The 16,075-nt window shown below is 38.2% G+C and overlaps 1 protein-coding gene across 10 annotated transcripts in view; it reads right to left on the minus strand.

The window, feature by feature from the left end:
- KLHL5 (kelch like family member 5) overlaps positions 1-16,075 on the minus strand; it is a 97,908-nt gene that overhangs the window by 13,109 nt on the left and 68,724 nt on the right. For all 10 annotated transcript variants that reach the window (XM_043553327.1, XM_043553330.1, XM_043553322.1 and 7 more), the window contains 2 exons: positions 11,052-11,276; positions 5,733-5,895 (listed from right to left, as the gene is read on the minus strand). In XM_043553327.1, coding sequence (XP_043409262.1) covers positions 5,733-5,895; positions 11,052-11,276 — 388 coding nt within the window. The remainder of the gene's footprint in view (positions 1-5,732; positions 5,896-11,051; positions 11,277-16,075) is intronic.

Below are 16,075 nucleotides of genomic sequence, written 5' to 3' on the forward strand. Positions count from 1 at the left end.
CCAAAACACCTCTAAACCCTGTCTCAAAGGATTATTGGTGATCAAATTTAATATACCTTGAATAGTGCCTTACAATGGTTTAAGTGTTTAAGGGGAAAAATAAATTCTATTTCTATTTGTATTCTTTTAGAAAATGGCATTTTTATTTAAAAAATAATTTTAAACATTTTTTGAGAGAGAGAGAGAGAGAGAGAGAGAGAGAGAGAGAGAGAGAGAGATACTGCATGAGTGAGTGTAAGCAGGGGAGGGGCAGAGAGACAGGGAAAGAGAGAATCCCAAGCAGGCTCTGGGCTGTCTGTGCAGTAACTGATGTGGAGCTCCATGTCACAAGCCGCCAAGATATTGACCTGAGCTGAAATCAAGAGGTGGACACTTAACAAACTGAGGAAAATGGCATTTTTAGATCTTAAGTGTCCAAACAATGTTTACACTCAGTTAATGTTAAGGGCTAAAATGTACCAATAATACTTTCTGAAGAAACATGATCTCAAGCAATGGCTTTCAAATTGTTTTCTAAGAACAGAATTCTGTGGAGGACTTGAGGAGGTCCCAAAAACAGTGCATTTGAAATTTAAGTTTTAATAATTTTCAAAAATGTCACTTGGCTCAATTAAAGGCCATGAAAGATTCGCAACTCATCTTTCTTTCCCATGACAGTATCTATTACAGTATAAACATTATGTCAAATTATGAAATTGTGCCCAATTGTATTGTACTATATGCTTCAAAATAAGACTTAGTCTTTTCTGACTTTTAAAATTAGGATCAAGAATGCAACGGGCTGGTGGATACTGAGATTTAACAGAAAAAAAATTCTACTACTTTTAATCTACAATACAGTTTAACTGAAAAGTTTCCTGAGATTCCAATTAAATTGCTCTATTAGTTAAAATAACTGTTATCATTTTCAGCTACTGATCTGTGAATGAGGATTTTCTTATACTGAACAACAACAAAAACCAAACATAGAAATAATCTGGGTGTTTTTAAAAACAGAGTTGTTCTTCTACATTGATTTTTATAATAAGTATATGTTATAGGCTTAAACTTCAATTTACCTTAAGTATTGAGATTTTTATAAGGTTTCATTTGAAAGAGAGATTCTACTACCAAAATATATTTGCCAGTCAGTGGCTTAAAAGTAGCCTGAGCAATTAGAATTCTAAATAAAGCTTTTTTCTCTCAAACATGGTGGAAAGTGAAATTTTAACTTTTGACAGTTTCAAGATATACTGACAGGATACAACTCATAAAAAAACATTCAAACAGTTCTTTTCTAAAGAAACAATTACACACATCATGTGCATATAATGCACATATATATACATTTAAGAAACAATTATATTTTGCATCAGGAAGCATTGTAAAATTAAGTTCAAAATAACAAAAATAGTAATTAATTTAGGCTTTTCATTATGTAGATAAAAAAACCGAGGCACAGGGAAATGATTTGTTCTAAATCACAAGGAGTAGTGAGAAAAGATGCATAATTTTTTTCAATCTTTTTAAAAAAACAACACAATTTCTATTTTTTCCAGATTCTGGATATGTACCTAAAAATGGAGAACAGGGGCACCTGGGAGGCTCAGTCAGTTAAGCCTCCGCCTTGATTTCAGATCAAGTCATGAACTCACAGTTTGTGGGTTTGAGCCCCTGTTGTCAGTGCAGAGCCTGCTTGGGATTATCTCTCTCCCTCTCTCTCTGCCTCCCCCCACCTTCTCTCCCAAAATAAACAAAGAAACTTAAAAAATGGAAACCAACAAAATCTTTTAAAATATTGCTACTTTAGCAACGTGGATGGAACTGGAGAGTGTGATGCTAAGTGAAATAAGCCATACAGAGAAAGACAGATATCATATGTTTTCACTCTTATGTGGATCCTGAGAAACTTAACAAAAACCCATGGGGGAGGGGAAGGAAAAAAAATGAGGTTAGAGTGGGAAAGAGCCAAAGCATAAGAGACTCTTAAAAACTGAGAACTGAGGGTTGATGGAGGGGTGGGAGGGAGGGAAGGGTAGGTGATGGGCATTGAAGAGGGCATCTTTTGGGATGAGCACTGGGTGTTGTATGGAAACCAATTTGACAATAAATTTCACGTATTAAAAAAAATAAAATATTGCTACTTTGTTTTAAAGCATGCTTAGAAAAATGTTAGTTGATAGATTAGCTGTGATTAAAGTACCATGTCATCTAAGTGGTACCAGAACATTCTTCAATAAGGTCACACACTTCAGGTTATGTTCCAGGTACCATGCTAGGTGTCAGGAACAAAAAGTTAGGCCAGGTCACTCAAGACTATGATATACTATAGGAGACTGATGAGTAAATAACAACAACAATAGATTGGTACCTGCTATGATACAATCATACACATATTATGCACAGTAAAAATGCAGAGGCTAGAATGGACAATTAATATGGTGAGGGGCACTGAGGAGATGGAAGTGGAAAGTGGGGACAGTTTTCCAGAGATGACAGTTGAGTATGTTTCAAGGATGCTGAATTTGCCAGGTATGAAGCCAGGGAAACAACACTCTAAGACAGATGGGATGGGTCAAAAGACAATGTGAGTGTGAAACAAAATACATTTTTCACAAATAAGTTAGTTTTGCTGGGGTGTAATATGCATGGGTAGAGGAGAGAGAGGTGGAGAGGGGTGGACAGGGGCAAGAAAGATATCTCTGTCTAGGAGTCAAAGCTGCTGTAGGTCTAGGAATAAGATTTTAGGTAAAGTTGTTTTTCTTTTGTACTGTCAGAAAGAAATATTTCTAGCCAGAGATAAGGGCTAAGAAAAATGTCAGTGAACAAGAATTAGTTCAATGAAATAATCCCAGAAGTTAAAAAAATTTTTCTTTAATGTTTCTTTATTTTTTAAAAGATGGAGAGACAGAGTGTGAGTGGGGAAGGGGCAGAGAGAGAGAGGGAGATAAAGAATCTGAAGCAGGCTCCAGGCTCTGAGCTGTCAGCACATCGAACCCATCAGCTGTGAGATCATGACCTGAGCCGAAGTCAGACACTTAACTGACTGAGACACCCAAGCATCCCTCCCAAAAGTTTTAACTGAAGGGTCAAAACTGAAAAGATACTGTTAGTTTTCTCTTTTTTCTCATTCACTAGATTCTTTGGTGGCTAACTCTGCTACCAAAGAATTAGGAAGGATAAATTCTGAAGTTCTTTCTTTAGTTAAAACAAATGAAGAGAGGGGTGTGGAGATCACATACATTTTAAAAAGTAGGACATAACTAACATGTCCTGAGGAAATAAGACCTTAGGTGTGGGGAATAAGTTTAGGAATTCCCTGGGCTTGCACCAATGGGTTAATGAGGCATAAAGAATTACAAAGCCATAGGGTGCTCTCACCCAAGCTTGGGTAAACAAGGTGAGACTCCCAGAATAAAGTAGGGAGGGGCCTAGGCCCCCAGAATAGAGAGGAAGGGGCAAAGGTCCCAGAATAGAGAGGGAGGCAAAGGCCCCCAATACATGGGTATATGAGGTAAGCAAGATTAGGCATTCAGGTGAACCCCCCACCCCACCGCCCCTCAATTTAGTACTATGGCAGAAAGCTGCTTTTACAGGAGGGAAGGACCAAGTTAGGTAAACAGGTAAATAGAGCTGTGGACCTCTGAACTGCAGGTGAAGCTGCCCAGAGCAGAGCTGATTAGCAAATGAAAAGGTGCCTCATTAACCTTGAGGTTGTTTGACTTATCTGCCTTATCCCCTAGGCGAGCTAAGATCAACAGATAACTGGCACCTCCTGTCTGCCATTAACAACCATCTGCCCATCTGCCCTGTGCCAGGATTCTTCTATTGACCCAAACCACAAACACCGTATATCTTCTAAACCCCCTTTCCCTCATGCTCATAAGTTAATGTTCACCGATGCATTGTCTCTTTGTGGATGCCCATCACGTTTGTAAGCCTTCTGATCTTAATAAATATGGGGCAAGGACCCTTATTCAGGACTCTGGTCTTTTCCTGGACATTAGCCATCTGTTGCATTTCAATCCCGTGTCCCGCTTTCTTGCTAGACAAGAAAGAACTTTAGACTTAAGAGTCTACGACACTTAGGTCATAAATTATAAACATTTTACTAATATTTTCTCATTTTTGTTTTGCCAATCGATCAGTAACACAATTCTACAAATAATTCTTGGTTTCTATATTTTAACTTTGATTCCTTCCCCTTCATGGAAGTGATGATAAAGCATTTTAAATGAGTAAAGGTATGCAACAAACAACTTTTATTTAATAACCATGCAGAGCTTCATTTTATGGAAGAAAGGTCTTTGATATGTATTTAGTCTCTGAGTTACCAAGAGCTATTGGTGATGGCTGTCCAAATCTGTTTACTCTAGTGAGAGCAGACTAGAGCCAAGACTACACCTTTCTAAATCCATTTCAGTTTTCAGCAGTTTTACCATGATAAGAAAGAAGTAAAAATAAAGATAAGTCAGTAGAAGAGATGGAAGGAATTATTTAGAAAAACACTGAGAGGGCCCATACTATGCTTAAAACACTATATACTTTTGGGGCACTTGGGTGGCTCAGTCAGTTGAGCGTCTCACTGTTCATGAATTCAAGGCCCACATCAGGCTCACTGCTTTCATTGCAGAGCCTGCTTCAGATCCTCTGTCTCCTCTCTTTCTCTGCCCCTTCCCACTTGTGCTGTCTCAAAAATAAAACTAATTTAAAACACTATATACTTTTAAAGCTATACAAACTACCAGATTTTTACTATATTGAATATTTATATAAAGTTTCTTCATGTAAAATAATTTGAAATTTACAATATCTGTACATTAAAATGAAAGCCTAACACTGAGTTATTTATATTTAGAACTATGATAAAAAGAGACTATTTAAAAAAATTATTTTTATTTATTTTTGAGAGAGAGAGAGAGAGAGAGAGAGAGAGAGAGAGAGAGAGAAGGCACGAATGGGAGAGGAGCAGAAAGAGAGGGAGACACAGAAACCAAAGCAGGCTCCAGGCTCTGAGCTGTCAGCACAGAGCCTGACACGGGGCTCAAACCCACAAACTGTGAAATCATGACCTGAGCTGAAGTCGGACGCTTAACCGACTGAGCCACCCAGGAGCCCTGAGACTATTTTAAAAGTTTGCATCACTAGGGGCGTCTGGGTGGCTCAGTCGGTTAAGCATCCAATTTTGGCTAAGGTCATGATCTCGAGGTTCATGAGTTTGAGCTCCGCGTCGGGCTCTGTGCTGACAGCTCAGAGCCTGGAGTCTGCTTCAGATTCTGTGTCTCCCTCTCTCTCTGCCCTCCCCTGCTCCTGCTCTCTCCTTTCGCTCTCTCAAAATAAATAAACATTAAAAAAAGGGGGGGGGGTGCCTGGGTGGCTCAGTTGGTTGAGTGTCTGACTTCAGCTCAGGTCATGATCTCATGGTTCGTGGGTTCGAGCCCCCCGTCAGGCTCTGGGCTGACAGCTCAGAGCCTGGAGCCCACTTTGGATTCTGTGTCTCCCTTTCTCTCTGATCCTCTCCCACTCATGTTCTGTCTCTCTTTGCCTCTCAAAAATAAAGAAACGTAATAAAAAAAGATTTAACAGTTTGCATCACTCAAAGAAAGTATTTCTCTTTTGTGATTTATTTACGAATATTTTTATTCATAAAAATGTATTTTTTATACATAAAATGTATTTTTATACATAAAAATGATGTAGCTCAATAAATTTGGTTTATTGTGTTTTAAATGGAATTTTAAATATTTCCTTACTTTCCACTTAGTACAGCCACACCTACTGTGCTTCTGGGGGTGGACATAGTGGCAACAAAATTCCACTGGCGAGCCTGAGGGTCCCATCTTTCCACTGTATTCAGATAGCTCCAGCCATCATGTCCTCCTACTGCATACATGGGACCTTCCAATACAGCCACACCTACACGGGGACAGGAAAGAAGCAATGACTTAAGATTTACCACTACCTTAAAGATCACATTTTAACTGAAATATAAATACACAGTTTACTGCCTATGATTTCTTCTATGAGTTTTATGGCTCCAGGTCTTATGCTCAAGTCTTTAGTCCATTTTGAGTTTATTCATGTTTGCTCTAGGATAATGGCCCACTTGCATTCTTTTGTATGTGACTATACAGTTTTCCCAGCACCATTTATTGAAGACTGTCCTTTCCCCATTGTATATTCTTGGCTCCTTTGTTGTAAATTAGTTGAGCACACATGCATGGGTTTATTTCTGGTCCACTGATCTATGTGTCTATTTTTAAGCCAAATACCATTATGTCTTCATTGCTATAACTTTGTAGTATAGTTTGAAATCAGGGGGCGTGATGCCTCTGCTTTGTCCTCCGTCAAGTTTGTTTTGGCTATTCTGTATTTTTGTGTGGTTCCATCCAAATTTTAGAATTATTTGTTCTATTTCTTTGAAAAATGTCATTGCAATTTTGAAAGGGATTTTATTGAATTGGTAGACTCCTTTGGGTGGTACAACAAACCTTAAACATACAAATTTAACTAAGGAAACATTTATAATAAAGGTATCTGGTTGCCACACAGCTCTTCTTGGTGGTAGGGGGGTAGGTGAGGGGGAAAAATAGCAATATAGCCCTGGTCTTGTAAGATTTTTTTTTTTATGTTTATTTATTTTTGAGAGAGAGAGAGAGAGAGAGAGAGAGAAAGAGAAATAGAGTGAGAGAGCGAACAAGCATGAGTGGGGCAGGGGTAGAGACAGAGGGACAGACTGAGAATCCCAAGCAGGCTCTGTGGTGTCAGTGTGGAGCCCAACTCTGGGCTCAAACCCACGAACTATATGACCTCAGCCAAAATCGAGAGTTGGACACTCAACCAACTGAGCCACCCAGGTGCTCCTGGTCTTATAAGTTTTAGAGGCAGTATCTTGAGGTCCAACAGTGGAAACCTATTTAAAACTATATAAGATGCATACATTGCCATATTTAAAAGATTTTTTGGGGTGTCTGGGTGGCTAAGTTGGTTAAGCAACTGACTTTGGCTCAGGACATGATTTTGCAACTCATGGGTTCAAGGCCAGCATCAGACTTCAACACAGAGCTCGCTTTAGATCCTCTATCTCTCTCTCTGCCCCTCCTCTGTTCTCTCTTTCTCTCAAAAATAAATAAACATTTTTTAAAAATTTAAAAAAATAGGGACACGTGGGTGGCTCAATCAGTTAAGCATCTAACTCTTGATCTCAGCTTGGGTCATGATCTCACTGTTTGTGAGTTCAAGCCTTACATCTGGCTCTGTGCTGATGGCATGGAGCCTACTTGGGATTCTGTCTCTCCTTCTCTCTGCCCCTCACCTGCTTGTGCTCTCTCTCAAAATAAATAAATAAACTTCAATAACGTTAAAAAATAAATCCTCATTTAAAATTTTTTAAAAAACATTTATTCATTTTTGAGAGACAGAGACAGAGTGTGAGTGGGGCAGAGAGAGAGGGAGACACAGAATTCAAAACAGGCTCCAGGCTCTGAGCTGTTGGCATAGAGCCTGACGTGGGGCTTGAACTCACAGACCATAAGATCATGACCTGAGCTGAAGTCCAACACTTAACCAACTGAGCTACCCAGGCACCCAATAAATCCTCCTTATAAAAAATTTTTAAAAATAAAAGATTTTTCCATAATTCAGATTTAAGATATGTTTGAAAAATCATTTTTATTCCTTTCCCCCTATTAATTCAAATTCATGACATTTTACTGTAGTTAGAGGTGATACCACAATCATTGGTGTGATTCATCATCAGGGAACCAAGCCAGATTCATTTGTTCCCTTATTCAACAAATATCTATTAGATAAGGGCCCTGCCATCATGGACCTAATATTTTAATAAGGAAACAGGCAAAATATATCTCAGGTATTGGTAAGTGCTAATAAGAAAAATGGAACTGAGTAAAAGGGTAGAGAGGGTCAGGGAAGACCTCTTACATAAAATTACATCTGAACAAAAACACAAATGAAGTTAGGAAACCAGACAGAGAGACAACTGAGAGAAGAGATGGTGAGGTAAAGGGAACAGTATGTACAAACTACACATACACACACACACACACACACAAACACACACACACACAGCTCCAAATATATATAAAATATATCCAATTATATGTGTATATGTATGTGTGCAAAGTTAACTAAAGGGCTGGAAGAAACAATAATGGGTCTAATTCAACTTCTTTAACAGTATCTTTGAAAATAAATTCTAGGAGCAGAACCATTTCTTCCAAATGAAGTCTTTAGGTAATTCTCACATATAAAAGAGATAAAAGGAGCATTTCCTATGTAAGAATTTCTTTTATAAGGTCAAATTGATTTATTATAGGATAAATTAGTAAGAACAAGGCTGTTTTGAATGAAAGATCTCAAAAAAAAAAAACAAGACATTTGAACTATAGGATTATTCTTCTCTGAACTTGCTTCAATAAAACCTTATATGGTACCTAGAATGAACGATAGTATTCTATGCACAATCTGATCTGCACAAAACACAGCTGGATCATGGGCATTCTCATTCTGTGTACCCTAAGAATCTACCTTAAGTTAAAATTAAATTTCTTTTCTCCATGGTGGGGAAAAGTATGCATTTGAATCACACACTATTGAGCCTGGATTTTATGGTCAACTCAAGGTTATAAGTCTCATTCATGCTGCTTTTAAGATACATTCCCATTCTGTGCCTATGTAATAAGTTGATTTTATGGACTAAAGATTAATATTTTATGGTTTCCTTAATTAAATTTCATATAGTTAATTTTTAGCTCCCCTCTCAATACCGTGCCCTTAATCCTCTGGTTTTACTGTTTTATCAAACTTGAAACTTAAGATCAACTTTAATTGAAACCTAATCACAAAAAGTAGAAGCACGTATTTCTTTGATTTTTTTGTTGTCCAACTATCACACCAATCTTCATGCCTAGATAATTTATATTACTGATACTGGCTTTTTTTGGCAGCCTCTGCTCTGGTGCTCAGCATTAATAAATTGAATGTAGTACAAAGCTATACTATCTAGACTGAATGATGCCTTCATTGCCGCTCATCCATCTTTTAATTCATCTTTTATGATGACCTATCAAATTCTTTATTGCAATTAATTTAAACCTTTTCCAAACTGTGATACATTGACAATATAGCCACAAATTTGTCTTACCGCTGAATGCATGCCTATTTTCAATGTGACGCTGTAGCGCCTCCCATAAAGAACAGTGTCCATCAATAAATGAATAGATGAATGGTACACACACACACACACACACACACACACACAGCCATAAAAATGATGAGGTCATCCCATATGAGACATGCATGGACCTAGAGGGTATTATGCTAAGTGAAATAAGTGAGACTCAGAAAGGCAAATCTAAGAAATGAATAAACAAAAAAAGAGCAGCATCAGAATTATAAATACAGGGGTGCCTGGGTGGCTCACTCAGTTAAGTGTCCGACATCTCATGGTTCATGAGTTCAACCCTGCGTTGGGTTCTGTGCTGATGGCTCAGAGCCTGGAGCCCACTTTGAATTCTGTGTTTCCCTCTCTCTGTCCTTCCCCTGGTCAGACTGTCTCTCTCTCTCTCAAAAATAAATAAACATTAAAAATTTTTTAAAAAAGAACTATAAATACAGAGAATGAACTGATAGTTGCCAGAGGGGAGGGAGATGGAGGGCTGGGAAAAATGGGTGGAGAGGGAAACATAGGCCTCCAGTTATTGAATGAGTAAGTCATGGGAATAAAAGGCAGAGCATAAGGAATATAGTCAATGGTACTGAAATAGGGATGTATAACAGGACAGATAGTAGCTATACTTATGGTGAACACAGCAGAATGTATAAACTTGTCAAATCATTAAGCTGTATACCTGAAGCCAATGTGACATGGTGTGTCAACTAGACTCAAATAAATATTAATATAAATACATACATACATATATAAATAAGAAGAGTAGTCTTGATCTCTACTCTTTGTATCTGGGCTTGCCCATGTGACTTGTTTTGGCCAGTGCAACATTAGCAAGTACAATGCTAGCAGAAGCTTGAAAATTCTTTGTGCACTGTGGCTTGCCTTCTCTTGCTGCTTTTGAAACCCTGTGACTGGCACCATGTGAAGAAGCCTGGCTAGCCTGGTGAATGATTACAGGCATGTGGCCCAGTTGTCTCTACCTCAACAATCTACCTACCATTACACATGTAAATGAGGCTATCCTAGATCATCTAGCTGACCTGTGAGCCCACCAGAGATCCATTAAAAACATCTAGCAGAAATCATCTAAGGCAAGCATGCCAGACCAGAAAAATGCCTCAGCTGACCCACAGTTCCAACAGCTAAATATATGGTTGTTGTTTTAAACCTTTGACCTTTCGAGTTATGCAGCAAAAGCTGGGTGATACAGATTCATTTCAAGCCCCATCTAATTGTGTGTCCATCTGCTTCAGTCATCTAACAATTCTTTTTATTTCATCAATTCTTTCTCCTATCAGAAAAGATAGATCATCTGATATAAGGCCCTAAGTTATCTTCTATCAGCTCAGAGTGAGCCATCAGTTCCTTCAGAGTAAAGATAGTGTCTTCTTCATCTTTGTACATCTACAGAACAAAGAGCATGATGGCACATAGTACATGCTCATCAATGTCAGTTTAGTGTTTTATTGAATGAAAGAGTGAAAAGTCTCTATCATTATATTCTCTGTGCCAGCTCAAGATTTCTCTGGGTTTTTACTCATTTCTGCTTAAAAAACAGGGGATATAGATGAAAAACAATAATGCTAAATATTTTTAAATAAACATTTCAATCAGGTTAGATTAACACTGATTGACAGAACACACATTTTAAAACATGTTACACTAGAATCCTTAAATATCCATGTTTTTACTTGTGCTAGTTGCTGTTACATTCATGTATATTCTACTTCTCAGTTAAAGAGCATGTGAAGGAATGCTTGGTGACTGATTGCTGCTGACTCAGCAGCTCCCACATTGGTTTTCTTCTGCCTGGTACAGAATGTAAAAATGCTGTGGAAGCTTAATGATGATATCATGAATGAACGTGCATGGTTATACTCACCAAGGCCATGCCTGTGGGTGGACATAGGAGGCATCACACTCCAGGTTTTTGTTTTGGGGTTGTAGCATTCTACAGTGTTCAAAGTCTTCAGTCCATCTCTTCCTCCAACCACATACAGTTTGTCATCTAACACTGCAACACCAAACTGCAGCCTCCTCCCATTCATATTTGCTACAGGAGTCCACATATTTGTACGAAGATCATACTTTTCAATGCTTGTTGCTCCTTCACAGTAATATATAGATGTTACATAAAAGAATTTCACATTTGAGTACTTTATGATTTTATACACATAAAAGTATAATTTATTAGCATTGACAATAATACTTTTATTATATTTCATTGAGCTCCTGCATGGTCAGGCCCCTGCTTATGTCTCTGACCTCATCTCCTACTATTCTCCAGGGCATACACAAGGCTCTACATTAAAAGGTCAAGTGAGAAAGGATTACTTGTAACAGCTAGAAGTGGCAGGAAAAGCAGGGAAGTTTAGTGTCATGGAACCCAAAATAAAAAAAATTGTAGCAGGTAGTTTTGAAGGAAGATGGTGGCAAAATAGGACAACCCTAGACTTGCCTCATCTCATGAATACAACTAGATAATTATCAGATACTCAATACATGAGAAATCGGTACAAAGACTGGCAGAACAAACTCCACATCTAAGGGTAGGAAAAAGGCCACATCAAAGATGGTAGGAAGTATGGAGACACGACTTGGGAGAGAAATGGATCATGGTCAATGCAGTGAGGAGGGAGTCATGGTATTAGAGAAGGGTGAGAGACAAACCAGCACACAGGGAACTGCATGGGGAAAATGAATCCCCTTAGCAACTGGGCTTGGAAAATGAGAGGGCATGAATTTCATGAGTTCTTGCAACCAGTGGGGCTTAGAACTTGGGGTTTTAAAAGTCAGCATGCTTGGCTCTTGGAGACTTTGAAGAACATTGGGACTGCTCTTAGAGAAAAGCATATCTGCAAGCTGACATACAGCACAGAAACAGCGATCTGAAGAGCACCTGGAGACACAGTGGAGAGGTTAGTTGCTTATATTGGAGTGTGTCCCGGGGGGGCAGCATTCATGGAGAGACCTCTCTAGTAACAAAGAAACTGGCAGGTGCTATTTCTCTCTCCCCATCCCTCATCATAAGCACAGAGCCACCTGCAGGAACCAGCACAGTGCCAACACTCACCACCTACGTTGCTTACATCCAGCCCAGCACCCCCCAAACTCCAGTGGAACTGCCCTTCCCAGTCACACTTGCCTTCATCCCAGCACAGGGGACCCCTTTCTCCAGAAGACCAGCCCAAACTCCTGCCAACTCTGCATCTGCTGACTGAGGAGTTTTGTGAGGCCTCAATTCCAGTGGTGGTGGTGACAGGTCTCTTTTCACAAGCAAACCAGAGCACATCTAGTTAAAATGCACTACATTCAGGTCAGGGACCAAACACTGCCCTAACAAGCAAAGAGAGTTTCTGCAGACAATTGGTATGAAGGATAAAGTGGCCAGGACACAGCAACAAAAGCACACGCAGCACACACTGGACACACTCCTGGAAGTACCAGGCCCTGGGGAACAGGAGATACTACACTGCAGGGTACTGTAAGATCTCTTCTTTTTAAAGCCATTACTCTCAAGAACAGGAGACATAGCTGACTTTCCAGAGAAATAGGCACAGAGACTTAGACAAATGAGAAAACAGAGCACAAAGTTTGGCTATAAAAGGGAGAGAGATAGGAATTACTAGATCAGTTGAGAGAGGTTTTATTTTGTTTTTAAAGCTGGATAAACTTGAGTTTGCTTAAATGCTCATGGGAAGGATCTACTTGTGAGGAAAGAAGCTGTAAATACAGGAGAGAAGGGATCCTACTTAACGGTGAGGTTCCTGAGGAATCAAGAAAGGGCAATGTCAGAGCACAGATGTGGGGCTGGCTTTCCTAAGAGGAGGGAAGGGATATACATTCTCCTGCGACCTGGAAGGACAAGAGCCTAAGTGAACATCATGGATTTTGGAAACTGTCAGTGTGAGAAGTCTGGGGATAACTGCCTGGTCCTGGCTGTCTGTCTGTCTGTCTCTCTCTCTCTCTTTATACATATACATACATACATATATATATATATATATATATATTTTTTTTTTTTTTTTTTTTTTTTTTTAAGAACTGGAAGATTCCAGGAACTTTTGTTTGCTTTATGAAATGAGAAAAAAATTTAAAAGTGCCACCCCTCTAAAAAAATCCAACTTCCAGTTATGAAGAGTTCAATTAGAATCTATTTTAATTCGGGGCGCCTGGGTGGCGCAGTCGGTTAAGCGTCCGACTTCAGCTCAGGTCACGATCTCGCGGTCCGTGAGTTCGAGCCCCGCGTCGGGCTCTGGGCTGATGGCTCAGAGCCTGGAGCCTGCTTCCGATTCTGTGTCTCCCTCTCTCTCTGCCCCTCCCCCGTTCATGCTCTGTCTCTCTCTCTATCAAAAATGAATAAACGTTAAAAAAAAAAATTTAAAAAAAAAAAAGAATCTATTTTAATTCTAAGTGTTGAATATCATGTGCAATCAGAGCTCTTTATAGAATTAAAATCATAACAAATATTTATTCTGAAGTATTTGTTATAATTACTTCATCAGAGCACTAGTACTACTGGAATCTCCTAAAATTTAGAAAGAGTTTTGTTATATATATTATACATATAATATTATATAATCTATTTAGAATACTGTATATATAATATATGTATTTCTTCTCATACATTATAGTTTTTATTTTATGAATTTAACCTATGAAATTCTTAAGTTATTTGGGATAGATTACAAGTCTTTTTCCATCTCTGTATTCTTTTTTTTTTTTTAAAGATTTTATTTTTACACCCAACATAGGACTCAAACTTACAACCCTGAGATCAAGAGCCACAGGCTACTGACCAAGCCAGCCAGGTGACCCATCATCTCTGTATTCTTCACAGCAACAGAGTTTCTTGTATGTAGTAGCTGTTCAAAAATATTTTTTGAGCTTGAATAATCTTTCTTTATAATTTTTAGCTATAACGAGATTTTATTCATACACTCAGATTATTTTATGTAATAGTATACTTTATTCATCACTCTGAATTTGATCTCAAAAAATGTCTTCATTCCATTAAAAAGGCAATGGTAGTCATCTTTCCTCACTTATGAAGTTAAGGAATATTTCTTTCATTTTAAGTTCTTTCTTTTACTTCTAGCTCACTAGGCAGTATCACAGTCCTACGAACTGCTAAGTAAAATTTCCTTTGCTAACACCAAACATAATTCTTAAAACAAAAACAAAAACAAATATCCCCAAATAACAAATTCCTAATAATTACAAAATTCTGTGTAGAAGCTTAAAACGTCCTTGACTTATACTTAAAGATTAGCCTTTAAAAAAGTAAGCAGAAATATATGCTAACATTTTCTTAGTGGTTATTTAGAAACATTACCAGTTTATGTGTTAGGCTCTACACTAAGTTATATGTAGGGACCAAGAACCCAGTGATCAGATTGCCCTCCAATTAATGCAAATTGCTCTCCATTATAAAGACACTGGGTACAAAATAAGTTGAGGCCAGGGAAGATAGCTTGAATAGGACAGAAGGTAAGAGTAACTGATGTCTAGCAAAGACTCAGAAATAAAGTTGGTCAAGTAGTAAGGGCCAGATTACAGAGTCTTCAAACCTAAAAAGAGGAATTTATGTCTTATGTGGTAAGAAGTAAAGACTATTATAATTTTTAGCAGAGTAATGGCATATAAACAGAAGGAATAATGAAACAGAGGGTATAGTCTCCCACATCAATGCCTGATCTGAATCCTGATTCCATCCCTAATTAGCTGTGTATTCTGGGGAAAGGTAGTTAACTTTTCTAAGTCCAGGTATCCTAGAGCAATAGCAACATTCAACTCTTACAGTTGTTATGAACATGAAATTAAAAATGATAGGTGAAGCACTTAACATAATGCTTAGCACATACTAACAACACGATGAGCACAATGAATGCTATTCCTATGTTAAATGAATGTGATCAAAAGATGTAGGCTGATAGGGGGCTACCTGGTACTAGAAAGTAGCAATGGAAATTTAGAAGAACAGACCCCTTTCAAAGACTATTTGGTGACTGTCAGAAGGTATGATTTAGAGGAAAGGGAGGGAGGGATGGAAAAGAAAGAAAGAGAGAGATATATTATTCACTTTGGGTACTTAGTATCTGAGTTCCTTCTCATGCAAGGGGAATTTTCCACCGTAGGAAAGAGCTTTGATGAGAGGCAGAAACCCATCTACCATGAAGCTGAAAAGACAGATATTGATCCTCATTGTCCTTGGAGGCTTAGGGCCCAGGAAGCTGGTAAAAATGGATGCTTAAACCTAGGATTTAAAATCTAAGGCAGGCATTATAAAGAAGGTGCAGTGGATATAGTTCCTGCCCATTTCTCAACAGCCTTCTTTATCTGCTTAAATGAGCCAGAGTTGGTATCCATTGAAAGACACTGAATTACAGTTCCGAGTCCTCGAGTCTGGGAGACATGGGTCAGAACACACAAAATTTGAGATGAAAGTTGGAGAACAAACATATTTTATACAAGTTGGAAATATGAGCATAAAAGCAACACAATGGTATAAGCAACATAGAAATAACCGTTAAAGCCTTGAAAAAGAGAGGGAAAGATGGAGAGGAAGAAGTGCCAGTAACGACTACAAAGCTGAGCACCAGTTCCAAGCATATAGTAAACACTTAATAAGTATTTGCAGATTGATTGCCTGGACTGTAGAGTGCTCCAAAAATGCCAAATATTTATACTATAACTCTCATCAGTTATCTAACTTTATGTATTTCTGTAGCATTCAGTGATGAAGCCTATATTTAGAACTTCAGCATCTATAAATACATAGGACTCTATTATGTTCTGTGGGATAATATCTACAGCTATATCTTTGTTAACATGAGGCTAAAAGTTAAATCACAATAAAAGACTTTCGATTAGAGCTCATAGTTTTATATTCTTTAAAGATATCAG

Source organism: Prionailurus bengalensis, chromosome B1, assembly GCF_016509475.1.
Source record: "Prionailurus bengalensis isolate Pbe53 chromosome B1, Fcat_Pben_1.1_paternal_pri, whole genome shotgun sequence".
Classification (NCBI taxonomy): domain Eukaryota; kingdom Metazoa; phylum Chordata; class Mammalia; order Carnivora; family Felidae; genus Prionailurus; species Prionailurus bengalensis.